At 34.1% G+C, this 23,075-nt stretch overlaps 3 protein-coding genes across 3 annotated transcripts; 2 read left to right on the top strand and 1 right to left on the bottom strand.

Moving 5' to 3' along the window:
- Positions 1–2,844: 2,844 nt before the first annotated feature.
- On the bottom strand, positions 2,845–6,429 carry LOC145738804 (uncharacterized). Its single transcript, XM_081993865.1, is given in 8 exon segments — positions 2,845–3,531; positions 3,589–3,834; positions 3,837–3,991; positions 4,042–4,270; positions 4,333–4,518; positions 4,569–4,786; positions 4,849–5,042; positions 6,159–6,429. Coding segments are annotated over 8 exon segments (1,632 nt in total). The 5' UTR covers positions 6,249–6,429; the 3' UTR covers positions 2,845–3,217.
- Positions 6,430–7,338: 909 nt separating this feature from the next.
- Positions 7,339–11,652, top strand: Naus (cortactin binding protein N-terminal like nausicaa). The gene is made up of 7 exons (XM_081994725.1): positions 7,339–7,661; positions 7,715–7,816; positions 7,877–8,410; positions 8,460–8,620; positions 8,675–8,835; positions 9,309–9,391; positions 9,481–11,652. Exons 1-7 carry the CDS (start codon positions 7,515–7,517, stop codon positions 9,847–9,849), a joined length of 1,557 nt encoding a protein of 518 aa, XP_081850851.1. The 5' UTR covers positions 7,339–7,514; the 3' UTR covers positions 9,850–11,652.
- Positions 11,653–12,017: 365 nt separating this feature from the next.
- Positions 12,018–23,068, top strand: NfI (Nuclear factor I). Its single transcript, XM_081994724.1, is given in 12 exon segments — positions 12,018–12,494; positions 15,970–16,019; positions 16,021–16,123; positions 16,177–16,552; positions 17,646–17,711; positions 18,324–18,419; positions 18,479–18,634; positions 18,697–18,887; positions 18,945–19,136; positions 19,188–19,340; positions 19,465–19,555; positions 19,608–23,068. Coding segments are annotated over 12 exon segments (1,848 nt in total). The 5' UTR covers positions 12,018–12,413; the 3' UTR covers positions 19,901–23,068.
- The last annotated feature ends 7 nt before the right edge of the window (positions 23,069–23,075 follow it).

The following is a 23,075-nucleotide window of genomic DNA, read 5'->3' as shown; positions in this document are numbered from 1 at the left end:
GTAACCCCACTTTTCCAAACTTGGATAACCTTTTAAGTCGCTAATTTTACTCTTGGATGTTGGAGGTGCCAACACGAACCTACAAAAGCCCATCATTATTAGGACTCCTCAAACCGTCATTAGATTGGCCAATAGTCTAAATTTGTAATCGATGACGCCGATATTTGGCAGAGCGACGCTTGGAAGCATTAGATTAAAATCCCATTATTTTAGTTTGTCTACTATTCTGTATCCACTGAAATCCTGCTTAAAACTTTGAGAAAAAAGTTTACTGGAGACATCCAAATTTATCTTAATCAATTTATTAATGAGTTCATTACACTGGCGGGATGCTGACAAGCAAAAGGCCAAGTAACTCATAGGACAATAGATATAAAACAATATGAATCAGTGTTATTCATTGGCTGAGTGCAACAATAACAAACAACTTGCATATTTTTATCACCAAAATAAAAATGACCGAGTTTAATAATAATTCGTATAGGTAATGATGAATCAACCTCTAATTACTTAAAACACCTGTGACTTTAAACATATCAAATCCACCTAGATTTTGATCAAATAACTCAATTTGAATCAAATCATATTCAAAAGTCAGTTGTAAATATACAGTTGTGAAACATTATAATTACGATTTCATAACAAAAAAGCTCGGTAATTTAACATATGTTTTTTGTAACCTGCAAGGATAGCTGTATAAACGACTCTCAGGTCTATACCATATTTGGCTCAAAATGAGACCGTCTTTTTAGGTCGCACTACTAAAAATATCAAAACGAGTGCTTTACAGTGACGGACTCGATTTAAATTTTAACCAAAGTTTAATAATGTTGTTTGTAGTTGCAAGAAGGTCATAAAGTGTAGTTAAAATTAATTTTGGAAATGTTTAACCGCAATTACTATACCTGCAATGTTGGCGAATTTAATTCTATACCTAGAATCATTTTACTAATTGTCCAGCAACCAGCATTTCACCAATTTTAAGTAAAACTCCAAAAACTAAATTTCTTTCTAATTCAGTGTCTATTCTTTTTCTCAGTTAATATGAACAAACCTTTTACTACTAGATGTCGCCTCAATATACGTATTTCTAATGGTAACTTTTCATGGACGCATTTTTTGATAAAAGTTTTAGTAAAGTTGTCATAATTTAACAGCTCCTAACTTGATCTCTATGACAAAATGTCAAAATGAATACAATTTTCTTTAAAAATCACAAATAATTGAGATATTTGATCGAAAGTAGAGCAGTGCAACTGAACAAGCTTTTTAAAGATGTCACAATTTGACAGCTCTTAACTTGGTACCTGTGACAGTTAGTATAAACTCTGGTCTTGACACTTTCTCAAACGGCTAAAGATTGGTCTGATATTATCACGACCTCTTGTTTCATATCCATGCATATCACATTAACAAACAATAAACTCTCCAAAATAAAGGCAGCTGGAAAAGTTAGAATATCCAGCTCCACAAAGGCACACCTGCAATCCCCCCGGTAAGACAGTCCCGCTAGTAGCCTAACATCCCTAATCCTACCCTCACAAGCCGCTCCGCCACACACCACAATTCTACAGGTCATCACAGAGTGAAACAGAGACTGCAGAACACGGAGAAGAAAGACCGCTCCGCATACTCGTCCAGCAGTAGCCTCCACAAGAGCCCCCCACTGAAGACGAGGATCAAGGCTTATTCCCAAAAATTTGACACTCTTCCGATCTCCGCCATCCAAGTCTCTAAGGCCAAAAACCATTCTTTGCGAATTACTATCATTCAGTACGAACCAGTTGGCCCGGGTAGAGTCATCAGCAAAGAGAATTGTCATAAAAGAAGCATTGTCATATAGTGGTAGATCATTTCTCTCTCTCTCTAGTTGCTAGCTTCATGTTTGAAGCGTCGTGATCCTATTTTTGTCTCATGTTGTGTTTTTAGCAGTTTCCCTCCATTCCTCTCTCCTCTAATGCTGTCCTGGAAAGATTTTCCTGTAAACTGCTTCACCAGGTTCAGCCATCGTTTTGGAGAACGTCCTCTAGGTCGTGTTCCCTCTACCTTCCCTTGGACCATAAGTTTTTCGAGATTTTCATCTTTCCTCCTGTTGACATGTTCAAAATACTTGAGAATCAGTTGTTTGATTTTAGTTGACAATCTGACTTGGATGTAATTTCTTCGAGTATGAATACGTTGGTTCCACGGGCTGTCCAGGGAATCTTCAGTAGTCTTCTCCAGATCCACATCTCAAACGCATCTAACTTGGTGATGTCTGTGGCTTCTTTGGCGATAAGTGTGGTCATCATCAGCGTAGCGGAGATTATCCATCCTTGTACCACCTATGACAACTCCCCACTCCTCCTTCCCAGCCGGCTTTCCTAATGATATATTATCCATATACATTAAACAATAAGGGTGACAGCACACAACCTTACCATACACCAGTTCAGAGGTTCTTCCATCCACCTTCATCGGTAGATCATTTATGTAAATCAAAAATCCCTAATCTGGCAACCCCAACTATAAACGTAACATATAACACTCAAAAATTGATAAATTAAAGGAAAGTTTTGGGTTAAATAGTTCTTTTTCGCTAAGAAAACCACTTGGTAAACTATAGCATAGAAAAGAAAATTAATTGACCGGTTAAGCCAGGAAATGTAAGGAATAACACACTTTTATATGAAGGTCCTTTTAGGGCTATAAACTCTTCTTTCTTTAAACGTGGATTTTATTTAGCCTGTCAAGTAATAATTGAGCATATTATTGGTCAACCACTGGTTAGCTTGGTGGTAAAAAATTAAATTTAATGCATTTAAAAAAAATCTCATCAGGAATCAATAAAAGAATACAACATCATCCAAGCAAACAACTATATTACAATATAGTGTATAACATATACATATAGCATGAAAAACAATTAACTCAATCAATACTAGTCTGTCTGTGCTTATATATTACTATTAAATAAACTCTACACATAAAAAAAATAAAAGACATTTAAAATGTAAACAGAAAAAGTATAGGCAAATCTCAAAACAGTCTGACATTCTAAGATGGGAAATTTTTTAATAGGGCGAATATTTTGGAATGCGATGAAAATACATTTTTGTGTGATTTAAAGTGTAACAGGAACACGACACGATAACGACAAATAATTAAAAGAACATTTACCAAAACCCATGTTGGCAACTTGGTTGAGTACAACTGGGTTTGGATATCCCTCACCGGCCTATTTATCTTTTGTAACTTGGTTTGTTATTGTTGATGCAACTACAGTGTCAGGGTTGATATTCCTGTAATTGTCAACATCTAATATTCTTGCTCTTTTTAATGGAGGTCCTTCATCTCCTGGCTGGTAATCGTCGATGTCCGGCTCGATAAATCCATTTTTATTGTAAGTACCTCCGAAATCTGTCGACTTAATCTCCAATAATTTTGGGTTAGTTTCCATCATGAAGCTTTTCATAGTTTGCATTATTTTACTAAGCAAACCGAGTTTATCGAAGCTGTTCTTGTCGATTTTATGGTCTTCATACTTCTTACCTGAAACAAATATTGAAACATAACAAACCAAAATATAGAGCAAACAATGAAACTTACCCAAATTATTGAGAATTTTGGCAAACTCCTTTCCAGTGGAATTGTCATCATCAATGAGTTTGGAATCAAACTCAGGCTCATCATCTTTGAAAATTAGGAACTCCTCCATGTTCAAATCCTCTTCAGTAGCTTGAAGATCACTGAGCAAGGAACGTCTAATGCTGACTTGTTCCCCTTCAGTGGGCATTTGCTTGTTCTCAAACAACCGGATATTGGGCAGAGAAACCAGCAAAGCTGAGAGCAAACCACCATAAGACAAGTAGAAGGAGTTGCTTTTGTTGTTGATGATTTGCAAATCAACGCTTGTAATCTGTTGACGTGAGCTATCAGATTGCGGTTTTGCCTTTGGAGCTCTCTAACTCTTTGCAGAAGGTTTTTGTTTTCTTCTGAACCACGTTTTACTCTAAAAATTGCAAATTTATAAAAATATGTTTACTAGATAATTTTTACTACCTTTCTTCCAATCCATCCACATATTCCTTTTTCCTTTTTCTAGAGTCCTGAGCTGAAATCTTGTTACGAATTTTCCTCCTTATCCTTTTAAGTTCCCTTTCTTCATTTTTAGTTAAAGGATAGTGACTAGGCAATTGGATTCCTTCCTTAGAAAGCAATCTTTTTTCCTCATTATTCAAAAGTAAAGGTGGATACTGATGGCTAGTCACTGGTCTTTGTGACTCATGCTCTGTAATCAATAATCCAGGAAAATTTTGATTGAAAATATCAATAAAATTACGTCAATATTACCTTCACGAACAGTACGAATTTCTTCAATTTTGTGTTTTTTATGTGTGAAAATAGCCCCATCCCTGCTAGCATTTACAATTTTAATACTTTTTAATCCCAGAGGTAACAAAACCTGCCTTCCATTTGTTATTTGCTGTACTTTTAATATTTGAGGTTTAACTTTTGAACAAGGTTTTCTCAGTTGGGCTATAAAAAACATGTTTAGACTCATTTTTACATTCAATTTCTCAACTTACTTGCTGTGGCCATTGGTTTAGCAATGCACTTTTTATTTGAAGGATTCTGAATCAATATTTTGGTTGTTTTGGGTGTTGGCATAGGGGCTGATACTATAACAGGTGAAGGAGAATTTACCACAGGTTCATCTTCAGAATTGTTTCCTTGAGAAATTGTGTCCAAAAATGAGAGCAAGAGCTTATCGTCAATACCGTCAACATTGTTTAGAGCTGGCGCACTAAATCATCCAATACAATTAGTATCCTAACAGAAATTTACATATAAATCAAAATAGTATACCATTCAACATCTGTAATGTCAAGGCTTGAAGATGTGCTGTTTTTGTCACTCTCAGAAGAATAACTACGTGGTGACAGGACTTCATCACTGTGGTCCGCATCACTTGATATGTTGTTATCTTCTTCAAAGCCAGACAAGAAACCTTCTTCCAAGTCATTTTGCAGGGACAAGACTGAGTCAAAAAAATCAGAACTCTGCAAATAAAGATACCACATGTTGAAATGTCTTTAGTTGTTATGCAACATTGTTACTCAACTCTCTGAGTTAGAACATACAAATGATGTGGCATCAATGGGGCTAGATTTGGGGGCACCATTTGTATGTTCTAATCTAACTCATAGAGTTGAGTATAGATGTCACCAGATGTTGCACAACAACTGTCTTGACTGTAATACAGTTAATGATTTACATGAAGGTTTTGTTTTTAGTTAAGTTACTTCTGGTCCCATTGATATATGAATTGAACAGGTGGTGAAATGAGTAAATTTAGGGATTTAAGGAATGATTCTTTACTTTTTATAAGAATATAAAAAACACTGTCAAAATGTCAAATATATAACATTCTTCCTTATGGTAAAAATTAACACATATAAGGCTGGGATTACCCAACTTCATAGCCATAATCATAATCATAAACTTAATTTTTGTTCATAACAACACATAGTAAGCAAAGTAGTCCAGGTTACTTGTTTACTATGTGTTGTTATGGACAAAAATTAAGTTTATGAATATGACTATGAACTTGGGTAAACCCAGCCTTAGTTCAAAGTTTCAAAGGAACTACCATTTCCATTATGAATAATTATTAACTTGCATAATGGTAAACACATCAATAATTAGGTGTGGCAAAAAATATGTAAAACTGTAATCACACAATTGAGCTATGTATGTAAATGCGTCCCAGCACCTTTGTTTTTGTTTTCTAGTTTAATCACCACATGGTTTACTCTTAAGTACATAAATGAAAGTCCAAAGATTGATGTGGCATCTTGAAAAGATTTCATGTTATTACAGAAGTTTCATTAACAAATGCTGCAACTATGAGTTGCTTTGTTTGATTGCAGTTTCTATTGTAAATTATTTTCTATTAAACACTTATACAGTTTAATTAAAATTTGTAATGTTCTAAAGAAAACACATGGTTGATATCAAGTGTATATCCATATGTCAAGATTAATTTCTAGAATGATGGAGTGTTTTCAACATGCATAACTACTAAACAACAAAAACTATTAAATCATTTAAGTACTGTTTAATAGAGCACTAAAACCTCTTTGTTAATATGAAATATACTCAATATAAATACAAACCATAAGATCGGCATTATCATAGTTCATGGAGAGATCCATATTGACATCCCCTTGTTCACCACTTGAAAACAATACGTCACTTATGTTCATTTTTTTGCGGTTATTTGCCACCTAAGCACTGAATCCCATAATACAACGTTTAGAGTGCAATTAACATTTAATTTTTATTAAAAAATACCATGTAAATTAAGGAAAAACTTGAATTTTTCGGCTCCGATATGGTACCCTTTCGCACCGAAATGGATCGCCATTCGCCTGCGTGGAGCCTTCATATGTCAGTTATCATTCATATATGATATTAATCTGACAAATGACAAGCAAGTATTGCCACCATAAATTTTATAATTAAATTAATCCGACACCAATAAAAATCATTCTATCTTACTCTAATTTTATGCACATTACAGATATATAGATTACAGTGGAAGATGTATTAATATATGTACTGAATAGTCTCTCGTACTCGCGTCTAAACGGACCATATTATAAACAATAAATTTAAGATTATTAATAATCAAACTGCGTAAAATTAAAATATTTTAAAATTGAATCTTGCTAGAGTCACGTGATCACTAACTGTCACTGTTGACTAGTTTTGTTTAATTTTGCTACAAATGATCTAAACCTTAGAATATTTGATTCATTTATAAGAAAACTTTTTTTTATTAATAATTTTTCTTACATTCATTTAAAAAAAGCTATAAAATATGTTTGGAGACTTCGAGCAAAAAGAACAAGTATCAGGAGGTAGCAAATACCCCGTTTGTGCATTAAGCGACCGGGACGGAAGTCGCCATCTTTGTCCCCCACATTCGCCTACTGCGCAATTGAATGAAACTTCCGAAGTTAGTCGGAAAACAGTTTTGTTTATATTGTAAAGATTTGTTGTTTTGTTTGTTTTGCATTTCGGTCCCTTAAAGGTTAATTTTTGCAAACTTAAATTAGTTGAATTATTATTGACGAGTGGATTTGTGAATAGTGGGTAACAGCAGATTAATTATCGTCGCTGATTTTCTGACAGTTTACGGCCGCCATACTGAACGATTTTTGTCCCCCTCTTTGATTGCTATTGCTCCTTCCTGCTATATTTTTTTATTCATTGTTTGGAGATCTAAACAGGGAATTTGGTTTTCCTGGGTTGGTGCCAGTGTCAAAACAATTAACCTACAAAGAAAGTTGTTTGACAGTTTTGATTAGATAGAAATTGATCTTGACTGATCAAAGATAGAATGAATGTATACATGATACATGTACTGAATTAAACAAAAATGAAACTAAAATAGCAGTTACTGAATAAATAATGAAATACTACTTACTAAACTAAATCTCGAAGATCATTTCTGTTAAATGTGAACTATGGCCGGCAATAACGTTGAAACTGAATGGCTAAAAGGTTTAGGAGTTACTCAAGATTTTGGGTCTTCCCTGTCCACAGTTCCTGAGAACCAGACAGGAATTTTTGATGAACTTGAAAGATCACCTCTTACTAGCAGCACTTTAAAGGTTAGTCAAATTTAAACAAAACATTTTTGTCATTACTATATATTTCTCTACAGAGAAACACCAAAATGGAAATGTCCAAAAGTGACTTGTTAAAGCTGGTTAGTTGCTTTGAAGGGGAAATACAAGCAAGAGATATTGTTATTGCAGCTTTAAAGGTACTATATTTGTTTATACTACATATTATATTTGTTTGCTCTTTAAAATATAAATTTTAGTCTGAAAAGTTAAAACAGGTAGCAAATTTAGGAAGATATCGGCCAGCTGTTATGGCTGATCCTTACACAGCTTTACTTCGTGATAGCTTCTCAGATACTCCCAATACAAAACCCCCTGTGAGTGAGAAAGATATGCAGGCTTCTGCAGAACTTCAACTCCAGGCTTTAGAGCAGCTAGCAATTCAGCAGAGATGGGCTCATCAGCACATGATTAACATTTTGAAAGAAGCAGAATCAAAACACAAAAAGGTGATTCAAGAATTGGAAGAAGAAAAATGTAAGCATGAACATGACACAGCCCAAGGTGATGATATTACTTATGGACTTGAGATGGAGAGAACTAGATTAAGGCAAGAATTGGAGGTTGAAAGAAATGCAAGGAAAAAATTTGAAAAAGAAGTAAAAAGACAAGTTGAGTTAGCTGATGAAGAAAGAGCCCGCCAAAAACAAATTGTTTTGTTACTGTTGGCTGAAAGAAAGAAAATTATTGTTAAATACATTGAAGAGCGCAAGCGTAGTGAAGATTTAGCTCAGGTAATTAAATAGGTTGAGTTTTGACAGTCTTTCAGTAGCCTATTTACAGATTTTGTCTGAGGAAAAATCAAAAATTGACACTATGGCTGAAGGGTTAGAGGAAGAAAGTAAAAAGTCTCTTCAAATGGAAGCAGAAATTGAGAAACAAGCTCAAGAGTTTGAAATTGAAAGAAAAAATTTTAAATTGCAACTTGCAGCCAAAGATCAAAGGTAATGCAATATAGTAGGTAATAAAGTAACTTTTAACTAAACTTTTAATTCTAGGATAGCAGAAATAGAGACTGAACTAAATAGGTTAAGGCTAGAATATGACTCAATAAGAAATAGAATTCAGTTATCTGACAGTGGTGCTGCTATTATAAGCAGTGTGGCCAAAGTGGTACAACCTACTGCAACTGTTTCAAGTGTTCCTGTATCAGGCCCAAGTAAGTTTAATCCACAACAAAAACAACATTTTCTAAAATTGGACTGTGGCATACACACCTCAGTATAATTATAAAATTTGTACATATCATAACAGTGAATCAAGGTGATTTAATTGCTTTAGAGAGTGTTTTTTGGAAAGTGGCCAGTTAAGTGGAAAAAGTCATTGTTTTTGGAATTCTACCATTAAAGAAGATTTAATAAGTTTTGCAGAAATGTGTTGTGTTTGTAAAAAAAATTTAAAGAGCAGTCATTAGTTGTGGTTTTCAATTAGTTCTTAACAGTGGTATTTATTAGAGTGCCTGGGAAAATGTAGGCACATATGATTACTTGTTTACTTATTTAAGATCTCTTTGTCTTGTATCACTACTGTCCTCTAGAATTGTGATATCTGAATAAATTATTGATATACACTTGTATGCACATTAAAAAAGCATTTCCACAAAATGAAAAATATATTTTCAATGAATTTCAGCTACTGGCATAGCACAATCAGTTAATCCTGGTCAGGCATTGAGGCAAACTGCCGTCCCTGTGACAGCACCCATTGCAAGTAAAGTAAGTTCCATCAAATAGCTTAATAATACCATTGGTTTGTGTACTGTATGATTAAAAAAGATTAAACTTACTTTAATGTGGACTTTCAGCTTGTAACTGGAAATACAGGACCTTCAGATTCTTCCACTATTAGAGTAGTGCCAAAATCAACGTTCCACGGTCATTTGCAACAAACATCAACAGCTCCTCAAACTCCTCCTAAAAAAGGAGCAGCTGCTAGAGGAGTTCCTCCACCAATACCCCCCAACAAGCCTGTAATTCCAAGTAAATCAACTGCACCACGAAGGCCTGAGTGTGTGGAACCTGAAAAAAAGAAACCCACAATTACAGCTAAAGAACCAGACCAACAGACATCACAACAAGCGGTACGATCCGGACAAGGTATTGAGTTACTTGGTCAGGAATTGGCTGATTTTCAGCAAATGCTTGTTACTATGGCGACTAGTAACAATACTTAAGTCTCCCGTTTGTTGTATTTAAGAATTTTCGCTGATCTTTGAGGCTTGGACATCGCAGCTGAAGGCGAATTGACTGTCAAAGTCCACTTATTGTGATAATTATTAACTTAGATTTATTCGGACGTCTGGTATTCCGATTATTTCCGGATTGTTAAGGCTTGACGTATGTCCAGACTTTATTCTCCAGTTACGCGGTTGTCGATTTGCGCAAGAAGACAATAAACTACCATCTTATTTGATAACGGCATATTTCTATTCTTAACATGGTCACTTAAGAAACTAATCGTGATACGTTGGCATATTTCACTTTATAAGTGAATGAAAGTAGTGGAGTAGGTTTGTTGACCCATTTATGCAAGCAGTACTGACCAAACTCATATTTGATCATTTTGTCTTGTTACTTAAATCATTTTAGGCATGTGATAACAATATGACCCTATTGTGATGCGTGCTTTATTTATTTTGTTGTTAGAAATTGCTTGCACAATCATGACTAGTTTTTTATATGGTATTTTTTTTGTTTTAATCTGACTGAAAGTTTTATTTATATTATTTTTTTAACTAATGCTTTTTTAATGTAAACTTGCAACTTTACAACCTAAAAGTGTAGAAAATAAACACTTTAGTCAGTCACATCACTAGTCAAGGCTGGCCAGAATCTTGTAGTTCAAAGACTTTTAAGAACTGTTCTGGTCGAGCTAAAAAAAGTGTAACTTGTACACTTCCTCTTAAATTTTTAAGATACACAACAAATTGATATTATATTTCTTTATTTTTTTATATCTATATTGAAGCCTGAGCTTCAAATGCCGTATATTTTTGAATTGACGGAGAAGAACTTAACTAATTCAATACTGCCATGATTTAAACAAATCACTAACACAAAGCAATAACTTTTTTAGAATAGCTTCAGACTGATTATAATTCCCATACACGAACAATCATCACACTTTTTATTACGTCCCTAATCTATACGGATAATCACCTTTAAAAGATCTGGACATAATTATTGTATTACATGCCTAATAAAATAAATGCTTTACACCCGATAAGTTGTATTTAAATTTAAAAGTATTTTGTTACGCGGGTTAACTTTAAATTATTACCTCAATGCTCTCTTATTTAGTTTAGTGCATATTTGCAGTTTATATATAAAAGTAATTACTTAATGCTAAGTATCGTTAAATACCTATCAAAAATTATAGGTAAATTGTATTTATATTTGGCATTAATCAATATGTTGATTTATTTTCTGTAACTTAGAATTTAATGTAATTAAGGTACCTGTTCTGTGGCAATGAGTCGTAACTTTGCAGCTATTTCAAAGCTTTAGGGGACGTCGTGTGTTCCATATCTCTATTTCGAAGTAGCCACATAGTTACTTTTCGTTATATCATCTATCAATAGGTTGATAATAAATAGACATCATAAACTGGAAGCCAGAAAACTAAGAATGGAGTAGTGTGTTGTAATAATATACGTTGTACAAATTATACATAGCGGTTAGAATATTGTAGGTGATTTAATAGAGTTAAGAATCTGACTTTGTTTGACGGATTTCGACTTTATTTTATATACTGTACTAAAAATTTGCTTCACTTATTATATGATAGGTGACCATATAAAATGAAGCAGAGTAGACATTTCTGTATACACGACCACTTATTTTTTTTATGTTGTAAAGGCATATAATAGAAATGATGCGCAACCGTCGTGCATTTTACTTAATACGTTGTAGGAATGAAAATACAGGCCTCTAGTTAATTTCCTGTTGAAAGTATAATAAACATACTTTAGACAAGACTGTTTTCTATTCATTTAATCCTGTTATCCATATTGTGTTAAAGAAGGTTGGTTGGATTTTCTGAAATTACAGGACAGAAAAAAGAGAGTCTTCTAGATTTTCTAAAGAGGGTCTAGGCTTTTGATGATAAGTGGCGTTGTGGCTATGAATATAATTGCGCATTCTCTAGCTTGCCATACTGATATGCTAAATCTTTGACGCTATAACTAACTTTTAGCTATTGTTTAATGATTTAAATGGAAAATATTTGATAGATGGTGCTGGTCACTAAGTTGAAAAATCGATTAAAGGTGGGTTCAGCATCATCAAGTATCTATGCCTATATATAGGTCAAAGAGAGAAAACTCTGTTGATAGTAAATCAATAAAACGCGCAAGTGCTGTTGGAATTGATCAAAGAAAATCCTCTGGATGAACGCGGCAAGATGGCAGAGGTCTGGATAGAAAGCGTCGGGACGCCGTGCGCCGCTGCCGTGTTGGAAAACCGTCGTCGTCGTCGTCGCGGCGCTGCCGATGGCAGTCGGCAACCCGGCAACATGCCTGTCGTCAGCGTGTACATAGATAAACCAGCGTCCGGACGACCCCAGCAGCCGCGTCGGTATAGTAGCATCATCGTTTCGATATAAATAACATTTATATTCTGGATCTCAATTAGTGCACAGTGAGAGTGGCATGTTGTATTTCGTACTAACGTGTTGGAATTAGTACCTGTACTGTAATGGAACCCGGTGCGCGGCCACCGTGAGTGCGTTTCTTAAGGAATGTTCATCCCGGACACGTTGCGCAGCTGCATGGTGGAGCCCGATGTGTCGTCGTACCTGCAGACGCCGTCCTCGGGACAGGTGCCTACTGCTACCCTCCCTCTTCCCCCGCGTCCGCCGTCATGCGTGGTGATATGTAATTAACATGATTAACATGAGTGTTATTCTGTTTTGTATTGTATGTTTGCTGTCCGACCTGGACCTGGCTGGGTTTAACCCCAACCCTTGATCGAGAGCGAAATTTTCTTCTTCGGTCATATATTTACATTTTTTCTTGCTTAGCTAATGCATGCCCTTTAACTGTTATGACTTATGTGTGTGTTGCCTTGTCTCAAATACCTAACTCTTTCGTAACTGTTTTGTTTAACTTTTCTTACGCAATTCATCCTTCAACCAAACACGCAAATTCTTGAATTGATGGTCTTCTATCTGATTGTGAACGAAAATATAACGTTCTTGGAGGACTTTTTCAAAAGAATTGTAATAAACAGTTATAATGATCAGTGAGGTCATTATATATTTTTACGCTCAAAAACTTGCTGAAGGATTTCTATTCGTTCATCAGCAGTAATTTCAACGGTATCAAACCATCTTAAATGCCCGGTAAATGTAAATTTAGAAAATCGTCGGTGACCCAAAATTAATACTGGGGAATGAATCCCTCAACACGTGAAGAACTATGGAATGTTTAATGAGGATCAACCATCAGTCAATAACTCGATCAACATTATTACCTACTCAGATATCATTAAATTGATTTTTAGAATTTTTTCCAATTAAATTTATTACCAAATATCCTAGTTCCAATGTGAAATAAGAGACTGAAAAAGTATTTCTTTACAAGGGTATATTCAAACAGTGGGACGGTGTATTGGTCACCAAGTCCGTCAGATTTTGCCCTGCTAGATTTTTGCAATAACTACACATAAAATGTTAAATAATTTTTAACTACCTGAAGGTTTGTTGAAATAGACGCAAAGACCAAATAAAATGTATTTGGACTGCTGATGCCGCAATTTGGATGTTCCATCTGTGAAACTTATGACAAATTTTGATAGTAGCTCCAAAATTATCTTAAGAAGCTCAAACATAGTAGGAAACAACTATTTTCAAGGCTATACGGCAGGACTTAAATTATTAAGGGTTTCAATGTTGCCAATAATTGGATTTTTGATACTTTTTACCTAACCTAACCTAACTAACACCCTGTATATGGCAATCCTCCAGTTACTAACATAAAAACTGACTATGGCATCTACTTTATAGGCCTAAATTTATTTCTTATTCAAGCGCTTCCTATGGTCAAACAGGCCGTTATTTTTACTTTTGAACAAAACTATATTAAATAGCTCTAATTGAACAAACAGCATACTAATGACATTTTTTGATTTTAGTTAAACCGTAAGTAGTAGATTAATGTTTATTCTGTGTTGCTACATTTGAATTGTTGTAGAAGTATTTTAAGTTGTTTTTTAAGTGTTGTGTGGCTGGTAATTTTAATTTTTGCTATTTTATACTTCCCTACTCACTAAAAAAGTCTTAACCAAAGCTAAGTCTTATAGCATTAGAATAGACACCCTCAAGTTTTTGATTGGTCCTAAAATTTAAAGTGTCTCTCCAATTTGCCCGATACATTTGGCTTATTACTTGCTTTATGGTGTCACTATAATAATAGTAACATAGTTAGGTACATATCCAAGAAATAAAATTTCGCTTTTTGATCGATCGATAGGTCTGACCGCTAACCTCGATGTTGACATGTTTGATTGATGTTCATGACTGCTCTGTTTCTGTCTCATCATGTGCGCTATTAATAACGAGGCGAGGCATATGTATTTTCTTCAGACACCGGAACCTCCTGAAATAAAACTCTAAAAAAAGTATGAAAATGCTTATTATAATAAGTTAACCCATAATGACATCTCAGTCAGACTTATATAGTAGTTTCAGGACGGTTAATCATCCAAAAAGACATTACTCGAAGACAATGATATATTCTCGTCTCGCTACCCATCACTTTATATATGTATTTAGTGCACCGTCATAGACCTGTATGCATTTCCTCATCATGCATTACGTTTTTCATTTTAATAACTAACTAAAAACATATACTTCAATTTCATTTAATTGCGAAATTGAATGTATTCTAATGAAACCCTTTCGCACATAATTTTTGCTTCCATTGCTATATACATACAAATTTAAGTGGCTCATCTTAATCATGATTAAGTCACAATCAATGTTAAGTCAAAAAATTGTGATAGGATAAGCTGACTTAAGATAGTATACTAAACACAATATTCGAAAAGAGAAACTGGGTCACTAGAAATAAATGTTTGTGCAAACAAAAGTTTAGTAATAAATGGTAGAAACTGTTTATGTCTGACAGGTGTCAGAGAACAAGTCACTTTCTACACACTATTATACAGGGTGATTCAAATTTGCTGTGAAATACTATAGAATCCTCGTGATTGAACCAGAAAAGAATTGGAAATTTTGACAGCTTGAAACAATCTAAACTCAAGATATGCACATTTTGTTTGATTGTAGTACGTAGATATGTTCACTGAATCCACTTTAAAGTGATCTAATAATATTCATAGTTCGATTATGAAATGCAGTTATTAAACTTGAACAAATTGTAAGTGCAAACAGGACATTACAACAATGTAGGACGATCTATTATTGGACGCGACCTTTAAAAATTATTGGGAGAACATTTTAGTCATTCTCTTATTTGGTATAGTTTAATTTTGTTTGCTGTTATTTTTTTGGGAGACTTTTATTGTAGATAATATTGAGAACAGATTTGTTCAGTAATTTATTTATCCAACTACCATTGTTTTACTAGATTTAACTTGATTTTTGGAGGTTTTAAGTTTCTTGGTGAAAAATTGTAGTTTAGAAAGGTTTCTTTTGCACACAACTATACTAATGGTGCTAAATTCCTTTTATGGAAATATCACCAGTCAACAGCCAGGTTTTTTGATTAACCTTAGAAATAAGAGCTTGTGTTGTAATTAAAGAATTTTGGACAGTCACAACGATAATAATGTGACGAAAACCGTACATATTTTCTAATAAAATCTTGAAGATGTGTATACTCATTCGCTTCGGTTCCTATAGAATCAGGTGGATATATTTATATCTCACTATTTTTAGGAACGAGTAACAGCAGTGCACAGTAGAGAAGAGAGTTCATTTGTTGAGGCATAAGCGTATGAAATGAGATTGAGAAAATTTGGTTACTGCATTATTACCTGTAGTAAATACTGGATTAGTATTTAGGGAATAGTTGCCAGTATGGTAAACTTTTGTTTGCACTATCCAGGATTGACGTGCCCAGTTTCCGAATTAAAAACCAAATAATTCCACATTCATGTTTTTCTTTGTATATAATTCTAATTTCCAATTTGTTTTTGAATGTAGTAATAGCCCTTCAATAATTGTTTCACTTATATGTCGAATGCTTCAATAACTCAGTAACTATACAAAGTTGCTGTTCATTGCTGAGTTTAGAGATTCAGAAGCTTGTATGAAACTTTTTTGTTTTCAGGACGAGTTCCACCCCTTTATCGAAGCCCTCCTGCCTTTCGTAAGTCGTTTCCTACACTTGGTTTAATTTGCAAGCAGCTAAGCGAAAATATTACAAAAAACACGAAAAAAGGATGTCATTGGAAGAAGAACGACAGTGCAAGGAAGCACTACAGGTAATATGAAGAATTACTCAGAAAACTAGGTCTTCGATTATCGATCCTTTCAGAACGAGAAGGCAGAAGTCAAACAGAAATGGGCCTCTCGATTGTTGGGAAAACTCAGGAAAGACATTACTCAGGAGTGTCGAGAGGACTTTGTGTTAAGTATAACGGGTAAACGGCCTGCGGTGTGTGTACTTTCGAATCCAGATCAGAAAGGCAAAATGCGACGAATTGACTGTCTGAGACAGGCGGATAAAGTGTGGCGACTCGATCTCGTTATGGTGATATTATTTAAAGCAATTCCATTGGAAAGCACGGATGGTGAGCGGCTTGAGAAAAACCCAGACTGTGCGCAGCCGGGACTATGTGTGAATCCATATCATATTAATGTGTCAGTGAGAGAATTAGACCTTTATTTAGCGAATTTTATTAATAGTCACGGTAAGTACAACTTTTTTTAATCAATCAAATGCCAACCAATATAGGGTGACTCAACGAAAAGGTCGCAGTTATTTATAATTCTCTGAGAAACAAGGAATGTTGTTGAGGTTGATTTGGTGTCATAAATTCTAATTCTTAGCCATACCAACCAGGGAGTTGTTAGAGATACTCAGTAATTTGTCATCCACCAATTGATACTACAATTGACAACTCTGTCCTATACTCTCTAATACAATTGAATAGAGGCACAATCAAAAATGAGTACTTTGGTTAAGAAGTACTCTGTATAATGAAACTTCGTAATACCCCAAGAAGTACCCTGTCATAATGGACAAACTTTTTGTTGAGACACCCCTGTATACTTTTATAATGTGATTGCTATGACGTTTCAACTTTCTTGATTTATTTCCTTGAAGACTTTATTCTGATGAGACTTATTGCAAGTCTCATAGTAATCACTTTGCATCATAATCCTTCAATCAGGAAATACCAAGGGCATTCTAGTCAGAATGCAGCAGACTGTAGACGATATAGTTTAATGTTAATGTGATACAATCGTATCGAATCGTAGGGTCGCGACAAAGGGCGGTCCTCCTAGTTTAAGGGCAAACAACGTTTCGATCGGCGCATTTATAAATATTCGCTGCAGTGTGGTCAGGGTGATCATGCGCCAAAACACTGCAAAACTCGTAAATTTCGAATTAGGTTTTCTCATTAACTTTTAGTAGGAAAAATACGTTCAATAACTTTGTAAATGTTTACATAAATTTCAAAAAATTTTTAGAATATATCTTAGGGGTTTTATCGTTTGAGGCGTCACCAAGATGCGACAGACTGTCTGGATTTCATATTGAAGGAGGAATATGTCTTGGCCTAAAAGAAATCTCTTACATCTTAGCAGAAATAATTTAAAATAAGTTTCACGATTTATCAATTTTCCTAAAACTACTCTGCTAAATAATTTAATTTGAAAAACTTTGCACAGAAAACACATGACAATTATTGAGTGGGTACTTATAACCGACACTTTTCAAACACTTTTGTACACTTAACCGCCCTAACGTGAATAGAACTTTTGTTTTTTTTTTTTCAGAAATCCTCAGTGGTGTGTGTTTTAATAATAATAACAACAAAAAAGAAGATGAAAGGAAAAACAAAGGTAAGTGAAAGGGAAGCAACCGTTTAACGAATTATTTTTGTTACAGCATAGTAGTCATATACAGGGTGATGTCTCTGCAAATGTGTAAATTTCAAAATTGTTATAATTCTGCCAAACAGTTTCATATACCCATTATTATATTTCTTTCTCATTCTTAATTTTCCTTCGTACATAATAAAGTTCATGCTTAATGAGTCAAAGTAGTGTAGTGTTATACAGGTTGATCGACAATCAGTACATTGTATAGTCTGGTTACATTTAAAACTTAAACTGTGCAATTTGGTGAACCCAATTGGATCCTGTATTTATTATTTTTATAACTGAAATATTATGCACTCTCAAAATACAGCTTACATCACTTCTCATATATAATAAATGTAAAAATTCAAATTTACTTTCTGTGACCATCAAACTGAACTGACTTAACTGGACACCCTGTATATAGTACAGTGACACTACACACTTATTTCCTAGTTATAAGTAGTGAATTTAGTTAAGTAGCCCCTTATTAAGAGAAGTCAAAACCCTATATTTTCCTACTCCTGGAGGAAACCTAAACAGAAATTTGCCATACACAGGGCTTTTGAAGTTTAGAATGAACATTGTTTTCAGGTTTCACCCATAATCCCTATAATGGTGTAATATGTAACGATATTATATTAGCTACGGGAGTTTTTTCGTCCAAGGAGTTATGGAAGCTCTCAAAATGTAACGACGTTTCTTGTGATACGCAATTGCGTCTCACCCTAACTTGGGTAATTTTTTAGCTTCTATACTGCACGAGTTGTCTGAATCCCAACCCAACATGAACAACGTTAAATTAGAACATCCAGCCTACTGTTATAATAGTTATCCCGATCAGTCTGTTGTACCTCCTGAAAGATCTTCATCAGTAGATGCTATGGTAGTATCCGGGACTTATTGTAAGGTTATAATTTATTAGTTTGTGGAAGATTTATTCGAGGGTTTTTACTGACTTTTACAGCAATGCCCCAAAACACTACAATAGTGTCATCAAGTTCACAAGCTAGTCCTAATACTTTGTACTATCAACACAGTCCAGATGCTCAACATCATCACCAGAATCAAGTGAAATATCCCGAGAACGGACATGATACTTTATCTGATTTTGTAACGTTTGTGTGTCAGGAAACTGATAGTAACCAAAACGCTCAAGTAAGCAAGCACTTTTGACACGATTTAGGTTTTATACATTAATAATTATATGTGTAGATGCAATCGAATTTATCACGGAGTCCAAAACCTCAGTATTTTTCTTCTACGATGCTTCCACCTCCTCCTTTACCTCCAATGGCAAGACCAGTAGCGATAATAAGATCGACAGGTGAAGTTGGAATGGGAGGAGCAAACTCTCCCCCTCCCAACATTACGCCGCCATGTAGTGATGCATCACCACCTGAAGAGGTAAACTCACTAAAAGTGACTCAATAAATTTATACTAAAAATCTATTACAGGTTCCGGAACTTAGTTCCTCACCACCCTTAAGCCCGGGGAGTAACGATCGACGGAAGTCTCCAACTCAAAGAAATTCAGTGCCTAATAATAATCCGTATTCGCCTACCAGAGATTACCCTTCGTTCAACCACTTCCACGGTCAACCAGGACATGTTGGTAGTTAATACTACTCTAGTCATAATTTCAAACAACTAAACTCTTTAGTTACTGTTTTGCTATTTTCATATACTTCAAATGAAGCATTTATAAGTTTTTAAAGTGAATTGTTTATTTCAGTTGTTCAGTTATCCAGCTATGAGCGGAATGTCTGGTGTTATCAGCCCTACGAATCTCAGTATCTACTCGCCGAGCGTGAATACAACTAGAGGTAAGAGAAATCATTCATTATGTTACAAAGTTTCTTCAATTGTTCTAAATAGGATCAACGAGAACAAGTAACATCCCCAGATGGAACACGCCACTGTTCAACCTGGACCAAGAAGATTTCAACATGATAACCCACGCATCAACTCCAGAGCAAAACACGATCATCCTGATGGATGAAAGTGCAGCAGGAAGTGCTGAACATTCATCTCAGTGCTGTAATAATACAAATCTGATGTGTGATGCTGATAGGTTTTTTCAAGCTGGCGAGGCTCTGGACTCTAGTGCATCGCCTGCTAATACTCGTGATACTGTAGATCAATTATCTCAACCTTCAAAATCACCCTAGCAATAAATAACAATTATTTTACAAAGGCGTAAGGAAATTAGATATGATAAAGTTGTAATTAATTTCTCTCTAGAAGTTATAAAGCTTTTATATTTGGTTTGCTCGTTGTACATACAATTTACTACTAATCAGTCGTATACGCCAAAAAAGCAAGTTGTTGCCTCCAGTTTTGTTGGAGTTTCACCTTTTGGATTGTTTAGTCGATATTTTATTATTTCCTCAGCAGTTAGGTACTTGATAAGTAATCTCATTCGAAACATGTTGTACATAAATTACTTATCACAAAGTAGACTATAATAACTAATTTTCGTACAGCATATAATACTAAAGCTGCTCAAATAGTATAGGTAAGTTAGAGTATATCAAATCGAATATAGTAGCCATTGGTGCCAAGTTAGGCTGTGCTAAATCAAAAAATACTCCCAAGGGCAATAAAGTTTATGAACCCGACACTTTATAATAAACTTCATTGCCCCGTTATGTTCAGCACAGTGACGTCTTCTTCAGTAAAATCTGTAAGCATGCATTGAAATTACTTATTTATCTATTGACATAAGTAAGTAACTTCAATTATTTGTTCCATTGCTCCCAAATCTAACCCCCTACAATTTTTATTTTTTTAGTACAAGTGGTCAAAAGTTGTAACAACATTACAGTAACCAGTCCTGTCTTTTAATTATATTCGGTACTGCTCGAATTTGCATGGATAAAGTGTTGCAACTCCAGTTTAACTTCCAGGTCACTTTATCAAGTTATATCAAACTGATGATTGTTTAAATATTATCCATGCATCTTTTATAGCAAAATCGATATTAGATGTGTTCATGGCCAATAATTATTATACCTGCACTATTTCGGTATATGTAATCAACAAAGTGACCTTAACTAAGACGAATAAAGACTTTTCGCCTAATATTTTATTACGTGGTTTGTTCAAAAAGTTGGCATTGTATATACATAATTTACGAGTTGAAATTTATTATACTTAAAAAATAGGTATATGATATTTATTGTACTTATATATGAATGCGTACTATATTGTGTATAGTACCCTAATATTAGCAATATTCGCTGGTAATAGGTTTTTTCTTTAGTACCGAATACAAAAAGAAAACACCTACTTTAGTTATATTACTTCACAATTTTGTTAAGTTGGTTATATACTATTTTCAGGTCAAATAGTATCTATCCCCGTCAACTACGTCATGCTTTTTTATAAGAAAAAAAACTTAAACAGGAAGACAAAGGGGGTGGTTTTGAAGAGCGCATTCAATTCCGTTCCTAATGCTAACAATTATTGATTAGATTACTAAAGATGCTTGTCTTCCACATTGTACCTAAATGGGATGCTTATGGGGTTTTCATTCCTATATAGTAGTTATATGTAATGGCTTCGATCCATATAAGCAAACCTGTTGATATTGTACGTTATTGTTTTACTGCTTTCAGTCTTTTTCAGATTTATAAATGAAACAGTCACGGAAATTTCAAGCAATAAATTGATGTAGGTGCACAAATATCAGCAATAACTGCCCCGAGATGTTTCATTTATAAATCGTGCAATATACAGGGTGATTTCTGTTTTAATATCGTAATTTCTGAACTTTCAATATGGTTAAGTAAAACTGAAAGATTTGACCACCTACCTCTTCTAATCAATAATTTTTGAAAGTTATTTTTTTTGTGAAGTTTTTCATAAAAATTACGAATCCTGGACCACTTTAAAAAATACAGAGTGATAGCTAAAACTATGTTCTACAAGGGAATAAGTAAATCTAAATTCGCAGTAACATTCTACTAAACTGGTAGTTGCATAAAATAACTGTTTTTGACATTATTTAATAATAAAGACTTCATGGCCACCCTGTACAGTATTCAACCATAAATTTAGCTAAAAATCAATCAATACAGTTAATTACACTTGTTTTTTGTGCACTGTTATTTAAGTTCGACTTGAAAACTTATTTTGTACCGGGTGGTCCACCTTGCTATTTCCAAACACCAAAAACTTCTAACTGGATTTTTATTATTACGTTTTAATCACCCTGTACATGAGGCTTGAAAATGCATTCTACTTAGTTATGATATTAATTAAATATAGGTACACAACGAGTTTGTCATTAAGACAAGCAGTGAGCTGGATCCGTGCCTTAAATATTACAATAAATATTGATATCGTTACTTTAGCAATGTTTACGCAGTTAGAACTGGGTTCAAGATAAATCTGCTTGCTTGTACATAAATGAAAATAAAAAAAGTGATTACACACACCACCATTTTGATGCCGTTCAAGAAGTTCACTTCTCTGTATATTTCTTACACTTGGAAATGATGTCTATTCCTTTGGTTTTCCAGATTGCTACTACTGCTACTACTACTACTACTAATGTATAACCACTACTCTTTCTATAGCCATTGTCCAAAGTATTCAACAATGTTCAGATAAAATGCTTCATAGAACCAGGTCGATTTGTTCATTGAATTTTCGAAATTACGTATGTAAGCTTTATCTTCATATTTTTACCAGGTCAATCAATATAATTATAGTGTTTTCTTATGCTTCTAAATTTCTATAAATTATCAGGACAAACAGTTTAATACGTGATTTTAAAATGAGCAATAATTAACACTAATAATATGTAGGAACTCTTCACTTACTGCAGATTTCAAGTTTCTTTATAACAAGTAAACATAGCATTGACAATAATAGTGTAGTGTTGATTGGAAGCTTAACCCCAGTAATTATTTACTTAATAACTTATTGTGTTATATATTTCGTACCAGCTGTGTGATACCCCTAATTGATAATAATTTTACTTGTTGTTTTTACATTATTATTGTATATTGTGTTAGTTTGTTGATTTAGTGTTAGTTTTTTGCGAATATCAGGCATTTGATTTGGCTATTTACAGCTCCGACACAAAAAAATCGAACATAATATTAAAGCTAGTTAAGGAAAGTCCTATTTGTTAAAATGCGCAAAAAATTATAGGATCGGGTGATATTTAACCAGTGCCATTGATTAATAATAGTTGATTAAATTGTTAGGCTTACTCTAAGTGCGTTACTACATGTAGAAGTTATGTTATTATTAGCAAGCTTGTTACAAGCATTGTACTTATTACTTATTTTTAATTGTATAATAAATCAGAGGGTTTATTTATAAAAGTATTTC

The sequence above is a fragment of the Ips typographus genome, linkage group LG16 (genome assembly GCF_016097725.1).
Source record: "Ips typographus isolate SLU linkage group LG16, UJ_Ityp_2.0, whole genome shotgun sequence".
Classification (NCBI taxonomy): domain Eukaryota; kingdom Metazoa; phylum Arthropoda; class Insecta; order Coleoptera; family Curculionidae; genus Ips; species Ips typographus.
The sequence above is the reverse complement of the archived record's forward strand: the minus strand, read 5'-3'. Positions and strand labels throughout refer to the sequence as shown.